The sequence below is a fragment of the Danio rerio genome, chromosome 8, assembly GCF_049306965.1.
Source record: "Danio rerio strain Tuebingen ecotype United States chromosome 8, GRCz12tu, whole genome shotgun sequence".
Taxonomy (NCBI): Eukaryota; Metazoa; Chordata; class Actinopteri; order Cypriniformes; family Danionidae; genus Danio; species Danio rerio.
In genome coordinates, this window is record NC_133183.1 from 35,521,555 (window position 1) to 35,540,661 (window position 19,107).

The window sequence follows — 19,107 nt, forward strand, 5'->3', positions numbered from 1 at the left end:
TGGCCTAGGCAAAGTCCTGACCTGAATCCACTTGAGATGCTGTGGCATGACCTTAAAAATGTAATTTATGCTCTAAATTTCTCCAAAGTGGCTGGACTACAACAATTCTGTGAGGATGAGAGGCTAAGTTCCTCTGCAGAGCTATCAAAGACTCATTGCAAATTATCAAAAATTCTTGAATGCAGTTGCTACTGCTAAGGGTGGCAACCGTGGATTTTTAGGTTTAGGGGCAAACTCTTTTCGTACAGGCCTATGAAGCTTTGTATTTTGTTTTACAATAATAATAAAAACCTTCAGTTAAAAACGGCATGATGTGTTTAATCCAGTTTTCTTTGGCTAACATTTGCATTTTTTATGATGATTTGAAACATTAAAGTGTGAAAAACATGAATTACATCAGATCTGTGAAGATAGGAGGCTAAATTCCTCCGCAGTGCTGTAAAAGACACATTGCAAATTATCAAAAGTGCTTGAATGCAGTTGTTGCTGCTAATGGTGACCCAATCAGTTATTAGGTTTAAGGGGTAAACACTTTTTCACACAAGCCTATGAAGCTTGACATTTTGCTTTCTTTTAATAATAAAAACCTTCTGTTAAAAACTGCATGATATGTTTAGTTGAGTTTTCTTTGACTAATATTTACTTTTTTGATGATCTGAAACATTAAAGTGTGACAAACATAAGAAAAAAGAGAAATCTGTAAGGAGTAAATACTTTTTTACACAACTGAATGCACATGTATTAAACAGAATATTCAATATCTAAATAAGTTGTTTATGAGAAATAAATGACCAACTATTTTTAAATATATTAAAATAAAAAAGATGTCACAACATTACTGTTTTTAGTGTATTACTGATCAAATAATTGCAGCCATGTTCAAAAACTAATCTTAATATTCCAAACATTTGACCTGCAGTGTAAGCATAAAGGTCATAAACAGAGCTGAGAATAGTTCCCTTCTATGTTTTATGCCAAACCATAAAAACACACACATGGATTAAACACACTAAAGGCTCTGACCAATGAGAGAGTCAGTCTTTTTTAATTTTACTGTGCGGTCTCAGGGTATTATGATTATTTTCCTATCATAAAGCATGAGCAGAGCTGAAAGTAAAACCATGTGAGGTGGTTGGTGGATGCTGTGGGTGGGAGGTGTGGTTTTGACATTCAGCTCCATTTAGAGGTGAGGGTCCAAATGATGGAAAACCAGTAACTAAGTATTTTTACATCACTACTGTGCTTAACATGTTTTAGGTATCTGTACCTTATCAGTGTATTTTAATCTGATGAATGTTTACTTTTATTTCACCCAATTCCAAAACAAAATATTGTACTTTTTACTCCACAACATTTCCTAAATGAAGCTGAGTAAATTGAATTGGACTAATCTGTCCACATCAACAAATCACTGATTGAAATTATCAGTTAGTTAATCTCAAGTCAACAACTAACTTAATAAAATGATCAATTCAGAATGAATCTCTCAAGTCAACAACTCACTGATTCAAATGATTGTTTCATAGTGAATCTCAGTTCAACAACTAATTTATTAAAATGATCCATTCAGAGTGAATCTTCATGATATTCTCACTGATTTAAATGATCTGTTGAGAGTGAATATCTAGTCAACAACTCACTCAAATAAATTATCAGTCCAGAGTGAATCTTCATCCAACATCTCACTGATTCAAATGACCAGATTGACCAACAACTCACTAATGATCTGTTCAAAGCGAATTTCCAGCCAGCATCTCACTAATTCAAATGTTCAGTTCAGAGTAAATCTCCAGTTAACAACTCTCTGATTTAAATGATTCATTCAGAGTGAGACTCCAGTAATCAATTCACTGAATTTACAAACTAAGCAGAATCAAGGTCAAGTTTTGTTTAAAAATAATTTTGTTGACATATTTTTGTCACATACTATAGCAGATTATGTGTTTTGCAATTTTCACTTGTTTGAACACTTAAATTTTCTTAAATTATGAGTATCATAACTTTTGGTAATACGATTTTCTTGAGAAATAAACATTTATCAATCAGTATTTAAGAACTATTGTACCTTGAACCAAGTTAAATTGAAAAGGACTTTTTACTTTTATTGGAGTTATATTTTGCTTGAGTATTTGTACTTTTACTATATATACACAACTAATCGTCTACCACTGTGGAAAACTAATCTACACTGAAAAAAGTGTTGCATACAGAACTGTTGCAAACAATTTATTTGTGTTGAATTAAAAAAACAAATTAAGTTTAATAATGTTCAACTTAATTTGTTTGATTAAAATCAACACAAATAAATTGTTTACAACCACTTAACTTTCAAAAATGTAGTAAATCCAAGGAATCATCTTTAAATATTTTTTTCAGTGTATATGAGTACTGTGAACTTAATCAATTTGAGTAAATGAAGCAATTTGAGCACAGTAAAACCCAATAAATGATGAGAACTCAAACCAGCTGAGTACTGTAAAACCAACACAATCTCACGGCAATTCGTAACTTTTTGATTTAGTGGCTAATTCGTATGAATTCGTACGATCTAATTCGTACAATTTAGTACGATTTGCTCATCACCCAATGACGGTTGGGGTTAGGGGTGGGGTTAGGTGCCACGCCTCCTTCTTAAAATCGTACCATTTCGTTCGACTGAACTCGTACGAATTCGTACGAATTAGCCACAAAACTGGCAAAACGTAAAATACTTGCGTTTTTTCGTGAGATCAGACTGTTAAACCCAATAGGTTACTCAAACCATTTGAGGAAACCGATAGCCACAAACCATTTGTGTTAAACTAATCTTTATGAGTACTGTGAACTTACTCCATTTAAGTTAAAGTATTGGGGTACTTAATTAACTCATTGGCTTCAAAACTGAGATCAAAACTTTTTTCAATTGAGTAGAATTAACTTTCATAAAATTTTAAGTTTACTACACTCATTTCATTCGATAAAGTTGACTGTTGGGTTTTAAATTAGTACCATAGGCCTGTCAGAATAATCAATATATCCACTTATTGCTCTGTTGAAGGTGTCAGTATGGTTAAAAACACTATGTGTCCAAACTTTCTTTTTTTCAAACTTGAAAAACTATTAGCTCCAACCAACCTCAACACACCTGCACAAATGTTTCTAGAAAGCCTAGTAAGAGCTTGATTAGCTAGCCCAGGTGTGTCTGATTGGGGTTGGAACTAAACTTTGCAGGACACAGCCCTCCAGCACCAAGTTTGGACACCCCTGCACTTTAGTATTTACTATAAATTACTTTAATATATATTTTAATGTGGGTGTTTGACAGCTGAAAATAAATGAGCAGATATTGCAGCCTTTGTTACTTTTTTGTTAACATTTTTTATTATTTATTTAGGATATGTTTTCACATCTTGATTCCAATGCCTTATTATTAAATTATTATAATGAATGTAATAAATTAAATATTCTTAAGAATAACATATTATTTTTGATGATATTATATTGTCTTTCTTGCATTATAAATTGAGTCTTAAAATGACAATAATAAGATTCATTCATTCATTAATTTTCCTTCGGTTTAGTCCATTTATTTATCAGGGGTCGCCACAGCGGAATAAACCGCCAACTTATCCATCTTATGTTTATATTTATAGTATGTATAGTGTTGATGCCCTTCCAGCTGCAACCCAGTACTGAGAAAGACAATAATATAATTTATCGCTATATAATATCAATACATTTTTGGTGCAATATATCGTACAACAAAAAAAATGATATTGTGACAGACCCAAAGTACTACTACTCAGAAACAGAGTGAATAACGTCGATTAGAGGCCCTATTTTAGATTGAAAATGCTGATATTTTGTTTCAGATTAGATAGACAGGAGCACAAACTTTTGAAAATGGAGGCACAACTATCCACAATCGCACTCTGACTGTTCTTTTGGACTATTGCATATCTTTTCCTGATTCGTCAAGTTCTAATCACATGACCATTAGCCAACCTTTAGATTGCAAGTGCAAATACCAACAAAATATGTGTATGCAATTGAGCGTGAATAGTCATACTGAAAAAAATGTATTCAAAGATGATTCCTTGGATTTACTACATGTTATTAATTTAAGTAGATGTAAACAATTTATTTGGGCTGAATTTAATCAAACAAATTAAGTTGAACATTACTTAATTTAATTGGTTTAAATTCAACCCATATAAATTGTTTGCAACAACTTTGCAGACATCATTTTTTTCAGTGTATCTTGTGTTTTGGGTTTGATAATGAGGGCATTTTTAGAAGTGCAAAAAGTGCAAGTCTGGACGAGGAAGATTTCCATTCTTAAAACAAAAACACGCTAGTGTAAATGGCACATGACTACGAAGCAAACTTCAGAACATCATATTCACTATAATCATATGTAGATAAAAGAATATCCAAACATCAAAATCTTTCCCATAACTGGGCAATGAACAAGGAAGACGACAATCTGACATGTTCAAAAAACAAACTAGGTACTGCCTAGAAACAAATAAAGAAACCAAACAAGACACAGGAGATTATAATAAGCAATGATGAAAATACATGATTAAAAACCAAACAAAACAGAACATAATGTTCAAATAAAGACCAAAAAACAAATCAACATTACAGTGCAGTATGAAAACTGATTTAGCAAGTACATTTAAATGTTTTTGTTTTCATATATTTAACAATAAACTTAAATAAATTAAAAACAAGTGAGCAGAAGATAACATTGAAGGTAATCTTCTAAATGTAAATATAAAAAATATATATAATATTTAGGACATTAATTAAAGAAAAAAATCACATTCAAGGGTGTTTTTGTTGTTGTTGTTACTAAGTGTTATGAATGTGATTGGTTATCATTATTAATGTTGTATGCTAATATTATACTAAAATTATATAAAATGGTATTATACTAAAATATGTATATTAAATCTCAGAGATGAAAAACACAATACATTTATGCTTTTCATGGCTGAAAACCCCTGCTCTAGATCTAGTTACTTGTGTTTACTTGACGTACCATGGTTAGAGGAAAAGTGAACTGGGAAACTAACTGTTCTACCTGCTCAGAGGAGTGTAAATAGAGTTGATGTGAAGGACAGGCGTGAGATAGTCCTGTCTCTGAGAGGCTCATGATGTCTGCACGGGCCAGTGAAACAGAACCTGTGCTCAGTGTGTGTTTCTGAAATCATCAACACACCAGCGACTCCGACACCCACACACTGTCTGGGGGAAACAGCAAGACTGACATGAACAGAGAGAAGCAAAAATGCATCTGTGGTCACAAGAAAAGAATGAAGCAAAACACCATTATTTTTTGTACAACTCAAAAGAAAGGAGAGGCTCTCTGGGATTGAGAGGTTGATGGGCTGTAATGTTATGCCAAGAGACATCATGCTACTTGTTGCATATAAATGTAGATTTTTAAAATAAAAAAATAAGCATAAAGTGAACATCAAGCTACTCTTAATGAGGTGGAAAAAATATTATGATTAAACTCATAAGACTGGGTTTAGCATTTACTAAAATAAACAGAGAAATAAAATAAATAAATTCTCAAGATTTGACAAATGTATGTGCAATAACTTAATTTTAATACAATAAATGTGCTATTTGCTCTCAAATAATTAAACAATGATGCTTAAAATGGCAAAAAAAAAAACTGTTAATACATGTAAAATCGAAGTACAGTTAAATCTAGGCTCTCACAATATTAGATTTTTTACTACATGATTATCAAAATGATTCAATTATGTCAACAATTCTTAGTATCAGTAGGAATGTCAGTAACACTTCATTCAACAAGGTACTGGAAATATTCCTCAGAGATTTTGGTCCATTTTGACATGATAGCATCAAACATTTGTCGGCTGCACATCCATCAAGAGAATCTCTTGTTAACCACATCTCAAAGGTGCTCTATTAGATTAACACTGGTGACTGTGGAGGCCATTTGAGTACAGTGAACTCATTGTCATGTTTAAGAAACCAGTCTGAAATGATTCACGGTTTATGACATGGTGCTTTATTCTGCTAGAAGTACAGTAGCAGTACAATGTTGTCGTAAGGAGATGGACATAGTCAGCAACAACACTCAGGTTTGCTGTGGTGTTGACACGATGCTCAATTGGAAGTAATAAGCCCAAAGTGTGCCAAGAAAATATCCCCCAATTTATTACACCACCACCACCAGACTGAATCGTTGATACAAGGCAGGATGGATCCATGCTTTCATGTTGTTGACGCCAAATTCCAACCCTACCATCTGAATGTCACAGCAGTAATCAAAACTCATCAGACCAGACAATGTTTTTCCAATCTTCTATTGTCCATTTTTGGGCCAATAAATTACTGTCCTACAACAATTCACTGAGCCTGAGTGAATTTAGCCTCAGTTTCCTGTTTTTAGCTGACAGGAGTGGCACCTGGTGTTAATCTTCTGCTGCTGTAGCCCATCCGGTTCAAGGTTCAACATGTTGAGCGAGAGATGTTCTACTGCAGACCTCGGATGTAACAAATGGTTATTTGAGTTACTGTTGTGTTTCTATCAGCTCAAACCAGTCTGGCCATTCTCCTCTGACTTCTGACATCAGCAAAGCATTCTTTTTCAGAACATTCTCTGTAAACCCTCATTTTTGAGACCCTAAGATTTTTGTGCGTGAAAATCCCAGAAGATCAGCAGTTTCTGAAATACGCAGACCAGTCTGGCACCAACAACCATGCCACATTTCTTCCCCATTCTGATGCTCGGTTTGAACTGCAGCAAATCGTCTTGACCATGTCTACATGCCTAAATTCATTGAGTTGCTGCCATGTGATTTGCTGATTAGAAATTTGCATTAACGAGCAGTTGGACAGGTGTACCTGATAAAGTGGCCGATGAATGTATTTGTTACAGTATTTCTTAGTTTTTTTTAATGTTTTTGTAGGTTATAAATCTTAATTTAAATAATTTATTACCAAATGGTAAAATCAGCATTAAATGAGATTATTTAATGGTTTACTAGTAATTTGTGTCAGATTATGTTAAATAATGTAGTTACATAAGGGTAACAAATAAAACCTTAATGCAGAATACTAAAATAAAATAAAATAAAATAAAATAAAATAAAATAAAATACAAAAAGCATTTTTTTAATTTAAATTTTATTTTTAGGGCAATGAATCACATGAAAGCAAACAAGCATAATTACACGTAACAGAGAAGACTAACATGTGCACACTTTCAAGTTTAGCACATTGTAAGATTTTTCCAGCTCTGCACAATCATGACAATTTATGAGAATAACACAAATCTACTTCAGTTTAGTCAAAATTCTAACAACATTTTAAATGTTGTTATGAATTATAAATTTTACTGGTATTCTAATCTAAAAGCTTTATCAATTAGCACTGATTCATAAATATACATCATGTTTATTAAAATACCTGAGATGGCTGAAAGTTGTGCATTGAGTCTCTTCATGTTCCATTAGTCAAAACATTTCTGGCAGCATTTATGCAGCTACAGCAATAACTATTTGTCTTATTTGTCTATATCAGTGGTGTCCAAACTCAGTCCTGGAGGGCCGGTGTCCTGCATATTTTAGTTCCAACCCCAAGTAAACACATCTGAACCAGCTAATCAAGCTCTTTCTAGGTATACTAGAAACCATATGAAATTGAAAATATTTACATTTACTGTAGCTTTCACCGGAAGTTTATTGTTGACTGAAAAACACTTGCTGTGCATATATTTATTCTGTGTGGCCCTCTGTTGATGAGTATGAATGAAATAAACGAAATGAGAGTGCTTAATGCTTCATAAAAGCTATAATGTTGGTATATTATGTCTTCCTTAATTAACAATGTTAATTATTTATTTGTTTGTTGGATTATTCTTTCTTGGTTATAGTCAATATTAGTATGTCCCAACACCCATAATCAAATAAATAATAATAACAATAACAATAACAATAATAATAATAATAATAATAATAATAATAATAATAATAATAATAATAATAATAAAATGGATTTTAACTAAATAAAAAAAAATCTTATAAAGTAGTTTTAAATTAGGATAATTTTAGCGCAGATCATATTAATATCCTTATTAAAACTGCCACAAAAACAACAACAACAAAGCCCTTTTAAAACAGAAAAGAACCTTCTTGAAAGTCTCTGAGAACATAACATTTACAGTCATTAGAAAACAGCATTCACAGCCCAAATAAAAAAGCAGAAGAGGACTAGATTTTGTCCAAATAAAATTGTCATTTGTCATTTGAAAGAAGGTCTGGTTACAGTTTGGACACATTACAATGTAACAATTAATTTAACTACTGTTAATTAATTACATATACTTTATGGTTAGTCTTAGAACGAGAGTTAGGTTTGGAGTTAGTTATGTCTAATTATGCATAATTAATTACATATTAATAACTTTAGTACGTACCTGGAAAAAATTGGACAGCTTAAAGTGTTACAAGATTATTTGTATGTGCGGTGAGAATTATGTGTGTGTGTGTGTGTGTGTGTGTGTGTGTGTGTGTGTGTGTGTGTGTGTGTGTGTGTGTGTGTGTGTGTGTGTTGTCAAATTGATGAAGATATTTTCTCAGTTTGTGTTTTTCTCTGTGCATGTGTTTTTTTAACCTGCAGCACATCTTGTGGACCAACTAAGTAGTGCAAAACAAACACACAGCACTATTGTGAGCTGCACATACACACAAAATAATCAGACTGCACACATACAATATGTGCCCATAACCAAATTTCCAATACATAAAGGTACTTTATACTTTGGCTGATGGTTAGATAAAGAACTTTTGAAAATCAATGGAATGTTTAAATTTCACAGATTGTTCTTTAAAGTGGAAAGTAATGTCTTTGGATTTTTAAAATGACTTTCACGCTAAAAAACAAAGACATGTTCACCGAATGCTTCTTTGGGGAATCAAAAACTGTATACTTAAAAAAGGCTCAAGTGTAAACCTTTTTCTTCTGATTGATATTTATTGTAGACGAGAGCTTTAATAACTATTATTGTAGATGTAAATGTGGGCTCACTGCACTCTGGTTTACTCTAGTGTTATATGGTAAGTCTTCGAGTCACTGGCTCCATGTGAAAGCTGCAGCGCTGTGTTCAGTGTTGAAACAATATTTGTACTGTAAAACAAACAAACAGACAAAAAAAAAAAGATGACTTCTGCCGTTCAACAACACCACCACCACCACCACCACCACCACCACCACCACCAACAACAACAACATCAACATTGCATTCCTTCCCTTTTTCTACAATTAAAGGGATAGTTACCCAAAACAGGAAATTTTGCAATTATTTACTCACCTTTTAGATACAAATAACTATTCTGAAAAAAACATTTTTTTTTGCTTTCAACTAAACAAAAACAAAAAAACTTTTGGAACCATTTGAAGGTCTGTAAATGGTGGGTACAATTATATTTTAGGTGAACTTTATGTATTTCGCTGTCTGGTAATTGCTGCTAAACAGCGCCTCCTTGTGTATGTGAGCAAATGCACAACCACTGCATTGAGAAGGCAAATATCATTTATACGTTTACATTTTTGTTTTTGTTATATTTTAATTCATTTATTACATTTAGACTTCCGAATTTCTATTATATTTAGAGGCCATATTTCTAACCCAGGCCTTGATATAACCTTAAGACTAAATAAGATAAAAAAAATAAATAAAAAAAAAACACAGACAGACTGACATACAGGCAAACAAATAAAAAGAACAATTTACTCCAGTTATCCATTTATATTCTGAATAACACTGTGAACAAGGATATAAAATTACACAGAAACAAAACAGTTTATGTCTGCTGTTTCTATGGCTAAAATAGGAGCACACAGAATTAATTTCATTGCATAATTACACATTTTACATCTTATTATTATTATTATTATTATTATTATTATTATTATTATTATTAAGCTCTCCAAACCTAATTCATAGTAACTATACACTGTAAAATGCAACAGTTAACTTTATCAAATGAAATGAGTAGTTAACTCAAAATTTACAGAAAGTCTACTCATTTGAAAAGAGTTTTAAACTCAGTGTTGAAGGTAATGAGTTAATTAAATACCTCATTACTTTAACCTAAATGGAGTAGGTTTTTTGAACTCATATAGATGTGTTTATTTATTTTTTTAACTCAAATGGTTTGTAGCAATCAGTTTCCTAAATTGGTTTGAGTTGACTTAACCTATTGGGTTTTACAATACTCAAATTGCTTCATTTACTCAAATGGATTAAGTTCACAGCCCTCCTTAGGATTAGTTTTTGAACTTAAATGGTTTGTTGCAATCGATTATTTATAATTATCAATTATTTAACATTGGGTTTTATTATTACTTTTTTATTAGGCTAAAGGTAAGTTCGCTTTATAAATAACATTTACTTAACATGAATAACTAAATAAATAATGAATGAATAAAATAGGATAAAATAAAATAAAACAAGTAAAAAAAAATAAAGAAAGAAACACTAACTCAGTATAAGCATGCTCCTTACTTTATTAGTGGTTGCCACAGTGGAATGATTAAATTAAATTAAATTCATCTTTATTTTAGTGCTTTTACAATATAGATTGTGTCAAAGCAGCTTCACCATCGCAAATCCATCAATGCAAATCCACCCAAATTAAAAGTAAGGTTAGGATACTTTTTTAAACTACATACAACTACTACTACTTTTAATGTGAGTAATTACTTTTCTAAGAAAGGATTAAAGTAATGCATTACTTTAAAAAAAATAAGTCATAATATTTGAATTACTTTTTTGAAAATGTAATGCGAGTTACGTTTCAGTTTAATTAATTAGCTTTTAAAAAATACATTTCAGAATTAAAATTAAAGTAGTCACCATGAATCATGCAGTTAATAAGAAAATGTGCTCAACATTTTTAACGTATTGAAGCAAAGAAAAAGGGGATTATAGTCTCAATAGACAGTGATTTTACTTAAGACAAGTACAAAAGTAGCTTTAAAAAACACGTTGCTTTAAACTTTTAATAATCTGTATATACATTATTTATAGCTCTAGGCTCAGATAACATTATGTAAAAATATTTTTATTTGTTTTTTTAAAGGTAAATGAAGATTTAACAATGCATTGTTAATTGCAGAACTCCTATAAAAAATAAAAATAAAAAGTTCTCTAAGAGATCAAGCCTCAGCCAGGTAATAAAAAGTTATGCAAAAGTAACTCAAAAGTAACGTAACTCATTACTTAACAATAAAAGTAACTTAGTAACGCAACTAGTTACTTTTTTGGGGAGTAAAAAATATTGTAATTACTAACTACTATTACTAGTTTACTACTATTTTACTAATTACTACTGCTACTACTACTACAACTAATAATAATAATAATAATAATAATAATACAAATAACAATATTAATAATAATAATAATAGTAGTAATAAAAAATAAAAATATAATAATAATAATAATAATAATAATAATAACAAAAATAATAACAATAATTCAATTAACATGTAAGTAAAAGCAATGATTTCGTTTTTATTTTTCTAATAACTTTGCTTCTATCATAGCATCTCTTTCCTAAATACCTGTAAAATGTAATTCAGATTTACAGCACTAGGTGATGCTGGAGGATCACACAACACTGCTTTGCATTTCTTCTCTCTCTCTCTCTCTCTCTCTCTCTCTCTCTCCATCCTCCTGAAGCAAAACGGCAACTTCCACCAGCATGTCACATGTCACACGCCGCTTAGTTATAATAAAAAGTCACACGCAGCACCTGACTAAGTAATAAATAAACAAGTACGACTGTGTGTGCACGTCTGCAAATGATGGATGGGAAGGAATGGGCTGTTATCACAGAGTGCATGTATCACCGCCTGCCATTTTTACACCGGCCCGTGACAGAACAGTGACACGCGGGACATGAGCGACACGAGCCCAGATGAGCAGATCTTCATTTCCTGTTCCTGCTCACAGCAGACCCAAATATGTGACATGTTGTCTTCATTAATTCCCCCTTCATTTGAATATATCTAGCCGTCTGCTCTCTGGGCGTCCTCTCCGTCTCTTTCTACCTCTCACAGGACCATAACATACACGCACACACAGAGGTTTTACATGGTTGAAAATGTCAAGTTTTGTTCATATTTTATCAGGCAAATCACAGTTTTTGAGATTTTGGGCTTTTTGCCTTATTTTTTTCTTATTCAGTCTAATGTAAACAATTATCCAAAATACAGTGATTCTGTTGTCACATTTATTAAGTCGTGTCTATACATTTCAATTGAAGTACATCTTTTCTTTTCTCAAATTTTTTTATTTTTCTTTCTTTGAACCATAATTCTCCACCTCAGCAGCGCTTACACCAGACACCAGTTTTATTCAATATTCTGAACGTTATTACAGAGAGATCCATACAGAAATCCATAATTTGCTTAATGATATACAGAACAGCATTTTATTCTACAAATAATCTATTTTTATAATCATTTTATTTAAAAAGGTTACAAAGTGATAAAAAAATATATTCTCTGAATTCCCTATAAACTGTAATATCTAATAAAGAATAAATATTAATTATAATATTTAATAAAAAATTAAACTAAATACAGTTACAGAGACTGCAAACAGATACAGTCACTGCAGGTGAATGGTCTGATAAAAACTGAGCTAATAGTTCCCCAGCTGATTGCTTACACTCTCAGAAATAAAGGTACAAAATATGTCACTGGGGTGGTACCTTTTCAAAAGATACACTTTGGTACCTTAAAGGCCCACACTTGTGCCTTTAAGGTATATAATAGTACATATAAAGAATAAAAGTGTACCTTGTGGTACCTTTAAGGAATTATTGGGGAACTTTTAAATAAAAAAGTGTACCGTTTAGGTACAAAAATGCAGCTTTTAAAAAGGTACCACCACAGTGACAGCTTTTGTTTTTTTTTAGAGTGTACATTAACAGTTTTAAAGGTTTTATATATAGTATGTTCTCTTGTTTAAATATGCAAATGATGCATAATTTCATTAAAAGTTCTAATTAACTTTAAATAAACATATTTGCAACTTTTCATGCTGAAATGTTTGTAAAAAAAGACTTTCTTTGATTTTAAACAAATTAGGGTACAAAAATTTGGAAATTAACTGCTAGAACCATTTATCATTTTACAGACCAAATTTTTTATACATTATTTCTTATTCAATATATTGTTTCAAAATGTAAAATTAAAATAAAAGTCATTTTGTTAAATTACACAAGTAAAATTTTCAACATCAAAATTTGTCAGTGAAGAGATCAAGGATCAATAGTCACGGAATAGCGATATATACTCTCAGAAATAAAGGTACGAGAGCTGTCACTGAGGTGGTACCTTTTCAAAAGGTACCAATTTGTACCTAAAAGGTCCATATTAATACCCCACAGGTACCTAAAATGTACCTAAAATGGTACCTAAAATGTTATTGGTACCTAAAATGTACAAAAGTGTTCCTCTTAAAATTTGTAGGTACTAATATACACTTCTGAGGTATCAATATGGATACTTCAAGTACAATTGTGTACCTTTTGAAAAGGTACCATCCAGTGACTCTTTTTTTCTTTTTTAAATATTTCCCAAATGATGTTTAACAGAGCAAGAAAATTTTTACAGTATGTCTGATTATATTTTTTCTTGTGGAGAAAGTCTTATTTGGTTTATTTTGGCTGGAATAATGAAATTTTTTTTAATCAGCATTTTAAGGACAAAATCATTAGCCCCTTTAAGCATTTTTCCCCCCAGTCAGCAGAACAAATCATCGGTTTACAATAACTTGCCTAATTACCCTAACCTGCCTAGTTAACCTGCCTAGTTAACCTAATTAACTTTATTATTAAAGTTATGCCTTTTAACATGGCTTTAAGCTGTATAGTAGTGTTTTTCAAAAATATCTAGTAAAATATAATGTACTGTCATCATGGCAAGGATAAAATAAATCACTTATTAGAAATGAGTTAATAAAACTATTATGTTTAATTAAATGTTAAATTAAATTAAATGTGTTGAAAAAATCTCTCAGTTCAACAGAAATTGGGGGGGGGGATAAACAGGTGGGCTTATAATTCAAGGGGGCTAATGATTTTGACATCAACTGTCTGTCTGTCTGTCTATCTATCTATCTATATCTATCTGTCTGTCTGTCTGTCTAGGCATATTAGAATCAAATATTATTTACAGAGGGGATTTTGTAAATTTCTTTTTATCAATCCATATTTCAGAAAATACTGAAAACCTCCAGAATAGTATGGTAGTTTGGAAACAATTTGGTGCATATAAATGCTGCTGAGGTGAAGATACATGGCCTAGAGAATAAAAACTTATATACACTGTAATTGAAATCTACAAAAAAAAATTTAATTAATTAATTAATTAAAAGCCAGAAAGCCCTAAATTTCAAAGCTAGCATGTACATGAAAAGTGTTTTTGCCAGCAGCGTAATGTTTCAACATATATTCTAGGTAGTTTTTAAAGTACGCACACACACACAGGCACGCACATCCACACACGGCGTATCATTAGCCTCCCTTCAATAACATTTTTCAGCTGTGCAAACTACATAAAGACGTCAGCTCAAATCACGAACTAATTAACACTTAAAAAGACACAAATTAGATATGCGTGGCTAAAAGCAATTATAATCTCGACGAGTTTTGCAAATCATTTGGGAAATGAAAAGAATGCGTAATTGCTGGAACCAACATCTTCCACATGAAAAAAAAAATGAAAAGGAAAAAAAAAGAAAGAAAGAAAGAAAGAAATGGCTGAAGTGATGCTTGTTAGAGAGCAGTCTTTTCCACGAACCCGATTGTGATTACGACGCTTTTCCGCAATTACATGTGCATATGTTTAATGTCACAAAATGCCTGTTTTTAATGAATGTGTTTTTAATAGAATTAGCAATCAGTCAATTAGGATGTGCGTGAAGGCCTTGAGTGGAGAAGTTCTCCTCCAGAGACTAATGAAGGAATACAGGACCATTCCTACTGGAAATATGCATTCAGCATTTATTATACGCTCATTTTAAAAACGGAGGTATTAGTAACTCTTTACATTACAGCTTCCGTGCTTCTACAATGTTCTATTGTATAATAACAATGATAATCTATGATTACAAGTAGCACTACAAAATTAATAACACACTCAAAAATAAACATATTTTTGCTGCTTGTTTAGAATACTTATTAAAAATAAGCTAAAACAACACAATTCTTGATATTTTTTGAGACAACTTAAATGTTTCATGTTCAATCCACTCAAGTTTGTATGAACAACTGAGTTAGCGATTTGTGTTGGGACAACATGAATTGTGTGGAACCCTAAATTTTATTATAGTTTATTATAGTTATACACTGTAAAAAAAGGCTGGGTTCTACACAATCAGTTTGTGTTGAGACAACATGAAGAAAGTAAGTTACATATAAGTTTTTACAAATTTAAGTTGATTAAAAATAAAACAATTAAGTTGTCTCAAACAAAAAAGTTGTCTCAAACAAAAACTCAACAGTTTGTTAAGTAAGTAGTTCGAACAAACAACAGACATTATTTTTTGAGTGTGCTAAAGACTCAAACAGAAAGCAATGCATTTTTACATACACATTATTGTATTAAAACACATAAACACATGCACGCACACATGAACACACACACACAGAAACGTTTATGGGTGTGTGTCTATGTATGTATGTGAGTGTGTTTGTGTGTGTGTGTGTGTGTGTGTACGTATGTGCACACACACACACACGCACGTATGCACGCACACACGCACGTATGCACGCACACACGCACACACGCACGCACACACACTATATATACATTGCATTATATATTAAAATATGATTTAAACTGCAAACAATAGCTATGTAGGTATCACTTTAAAATAAAATCTCATATGTTTAAATTAATTTATGCATTAACTAACATGAACTATGGATGACCAACATATTGCACAGCAATTATTCAACATTGTTTAGTCTTAATATTGTTTTTAAAAATGTTTTATCAATGCTAGTTTGTATAAATAAAGTAATTGACACAAACAGCTTTTATTTATTTCTATTTATATTATTATTTCTATTAATCCAAAATGTAAACATTACTAGTACTACTACTACTACTGTTACTATTATTATTATTATTATTATTATTATTATTATTATTATTATTATTATTATTATTATTATTATTATTATTATTGTTGTAGTGCTTTTAGTATTTGCCTTTGTAGTAGTAACAATAGAATAAACCTAGTAAATTTGCACAAGTGTAACATGTTACTAATTTATTCCTTGTTAGTTTTGTCATTTGCACATTTTAATGTCGTAAATAACATTAACAAATTAAACCTTACTCTAAAGATTACCAGTATACATTATCATTATTGTGTAAGAACACATTCATTCATTTTCTTATCGGCTTAGACCCTTTATTAATCTGGGGTCGAAACAGCGGAATGAACTGTACCCATCTCTGGGAAATGTAAGAACACAATAAAATGTAATTAATATTTTCAATAGAATGCTATAATATATTTGTGCATATACATTAGTAAGCACTAAAGCCAAATCTGGAACTAGTCTAACAATAAAACATAAGACCAGAGTCCACAATTTAGTACATCCAAATTAAAATCTTGGGGAAAAAATATATATAAACTTTTAAGTAAATTGGAAAAATCAAGAGAAGCATAATATTATATATGTATATATATATATATATATATATATATATATATATATATATATATATATATATATATATATATATATATATATATATATATATATATATATATATATATATATATATATATATATAGGTGGGGGTATGGGGGGTTCTAATAATATTGACCTTAAAATGATTTAATAAAAAATTTAAAAAGCTTTTATTTTAGCAGAAATGATTTTTTTTTGTTCAGGTCAGTGGTTAATTTAGCAGCAGTGAGTGATCTGGAGCAGGACAGTCCCGTGGTGTGTTTTTGACCGTGTGTCAGTGGATCTGCGTTCAGGTCGTGGCTGCGGCTGCAGAACAATAGCAGTGGATGCTCTCACACTGATTCTCATTATCAGGGCAGCTTCTCCATTAATCTTGTGCTGTCGCCCACCTCACTAAACCCAGCACTCTTACACTATCTGTGCTTTACTTCATCTGCGCGTTCAGCGGCGTTAGCCTGTAATTAATGAATCCCCCTCCTTCACACTGCTCTGCTGCTTCTCATCACACACTGAAGGAGACGAGACGAAAGGAGGAGGGTCAAACTCTCAGTAAATATATACAGCTAAACAAAGACGAAACTACAGCTTTCAGATTATTCATTACAGATATTCTATATGTGATAAATGTCATTATTGGCTTTGTATATTGTTCGCAAGTTTATTTTTAACTGAAATTACAGACTGTAAACTGATTTGCACTGCTTCACTTTGCTGAGTTGAACTAAAAAAATAAATAATACATTCACACAACTAACTAACTAACTAACTAACTAAATAAATAATATATTTGCAAAACTAACTAAATAAATAAATAACACATTTACACAACTAAATAAATAAATAACACATTTACACAACTAAATTAATAAATATTGCATTCACACAACTAAATAAATAAATAGCTAAATTAAAAAATACATTTACACAAAATTTAAATAAATAAATAATATATTTCCACAACTAAATAAATAAATATTACATTTACACAACTAAATAAATAAATAGCTAATTAAAAAAATACATATATACAAACAATTAAATAAATAAATAACACATTTACACAGCTAAATAAATACATATTACATTTACACAACTAAATAAATAAATAGCTAAAAAAATTTAAAATACATTTATACAAATAATTAATTAAATAAATAATTAAATAATTAATAGATTTACACTGCTAAATAAATAAATATTACATTTACACAACTAAATAAATAAATAGCTAAAAAAATAAAAAATACATTTACACAAAAAATTAATTAAATAAATAATTAAATAATTAATACATTTACACAGCTAAATAAATAAATATTACATTTACACAACTAAATAAATAAATAGCAAAATAAAAAAATCAAATAAAAATACATTTACACAAATAAATAAATAAATATTACATTTACACAACTAACTAACTAACTAACTAACTAACTAACTAACTAACTAACTAACTAACTAACTAACTAACTAACTAACTAACTAACTAACTAACTAACTAACCAACCAACCAACCAACCAACCAACCAACCAACCAACCAACCAACCTACCAACCAACCAACCAACCAACCAACCAACCAACCAACCAACCAACTAAATAAATAAATAAATAAATAAATAAATAAATAATACATTTCCAAAACTAACTAAATAAATAATACATTTACACATCTAAATAAATAAACTAGCACCACAAATAGCACCACTTCGACATGATGTAATGAATTACAAAAAAAAAACAAAAAAAAAAAAACAACAACAACACAAACCTATATAACAGTACTACCTGTAGATGTATAAACTTACTTCCTCCTCAATCTCCTGTGGTGATTTGATGGAAATATTCAAGATGGGAAGTGGTTCTATCTGTTAAAAGAAGAAGAAGAAAAGATGAGATATGAAACCAGACAGAGGAGTCATGAGAGCGGTTCATGGTTAAATAAGCATGTTGAAGATCTTTAATCCTCTCGTTCTCATTCTCTCTCTGACAATAGAAACAGAGCTCTTGTGACAGAGGCCAAATGGCCCTCCATGAGCCTGACTGTGAACATCATCAGCACACATTCATTACAGCAGAGCAGCTCCGACTGCAGCCAGCAGCACCTCAACAAAAACATTTTAAACTAATATAATATAATATAATATAATATAATATAATATAATATAATATAATATAATATAATATAATATAATATAATATAATATAATATAATATAATATAATATTATAATATAATATAATATAATATAATATAACATACTATAATATAACATGATATAAAATAATATAATATAATTATATTATAAATAATATAATATAATATAACATGATATAATATAATATAATATA

At 30.6% G+C, this 19,107-nt stretch overlaps 2 protein-coding genes across 9 annotated transcripts in view; both read right to left on the reverse strand.

Annotated features, from left to right (window-relative positions):
* Window positions 1-5,250, reverse strand: part of lmx1bb (LIM homeobox transcription factor 1, beta b) — a 157,927-nt gene extending 152,677 nt beyond the window's left edge. Inside the window, exon 1 of the mRNA XM_073909495.1 lies at window positions 5,069-5,250. The gene's annotated coding sequence lies outside the window, so the exon portion shown is untranslated. The remainder of the gene's footprint in view (window positions 1-5,068) is intronic.
* The window catches only part of mvb12bb (multivesicular body subunit 12Bb), a 264,229-nt gene that overhangs the window by 5,022 nt on the left and 240,100 nt on the right, over window positions 1-19,107 (reverse strand). For 3 of the 8 annotated variants that reach the window (XM_073908970.1, XM_073908973.1, XM_021478155.3), the window contains 2 exons: window positions 18,565-18,624; window positions 8,248-9,153 (listed from right to left, as the gene is read on the reverse strand). In XM_073908970.1, coding sequence (XP_073765071.1) covers window positions 9,097-9,153; window positions 18,565-18,624 — 117 coding nt within the window. In that variant the 3' untranslated portion in view covers window positions 8,248-9,096. 8 annotated transcript variants of the gene reach the window in all.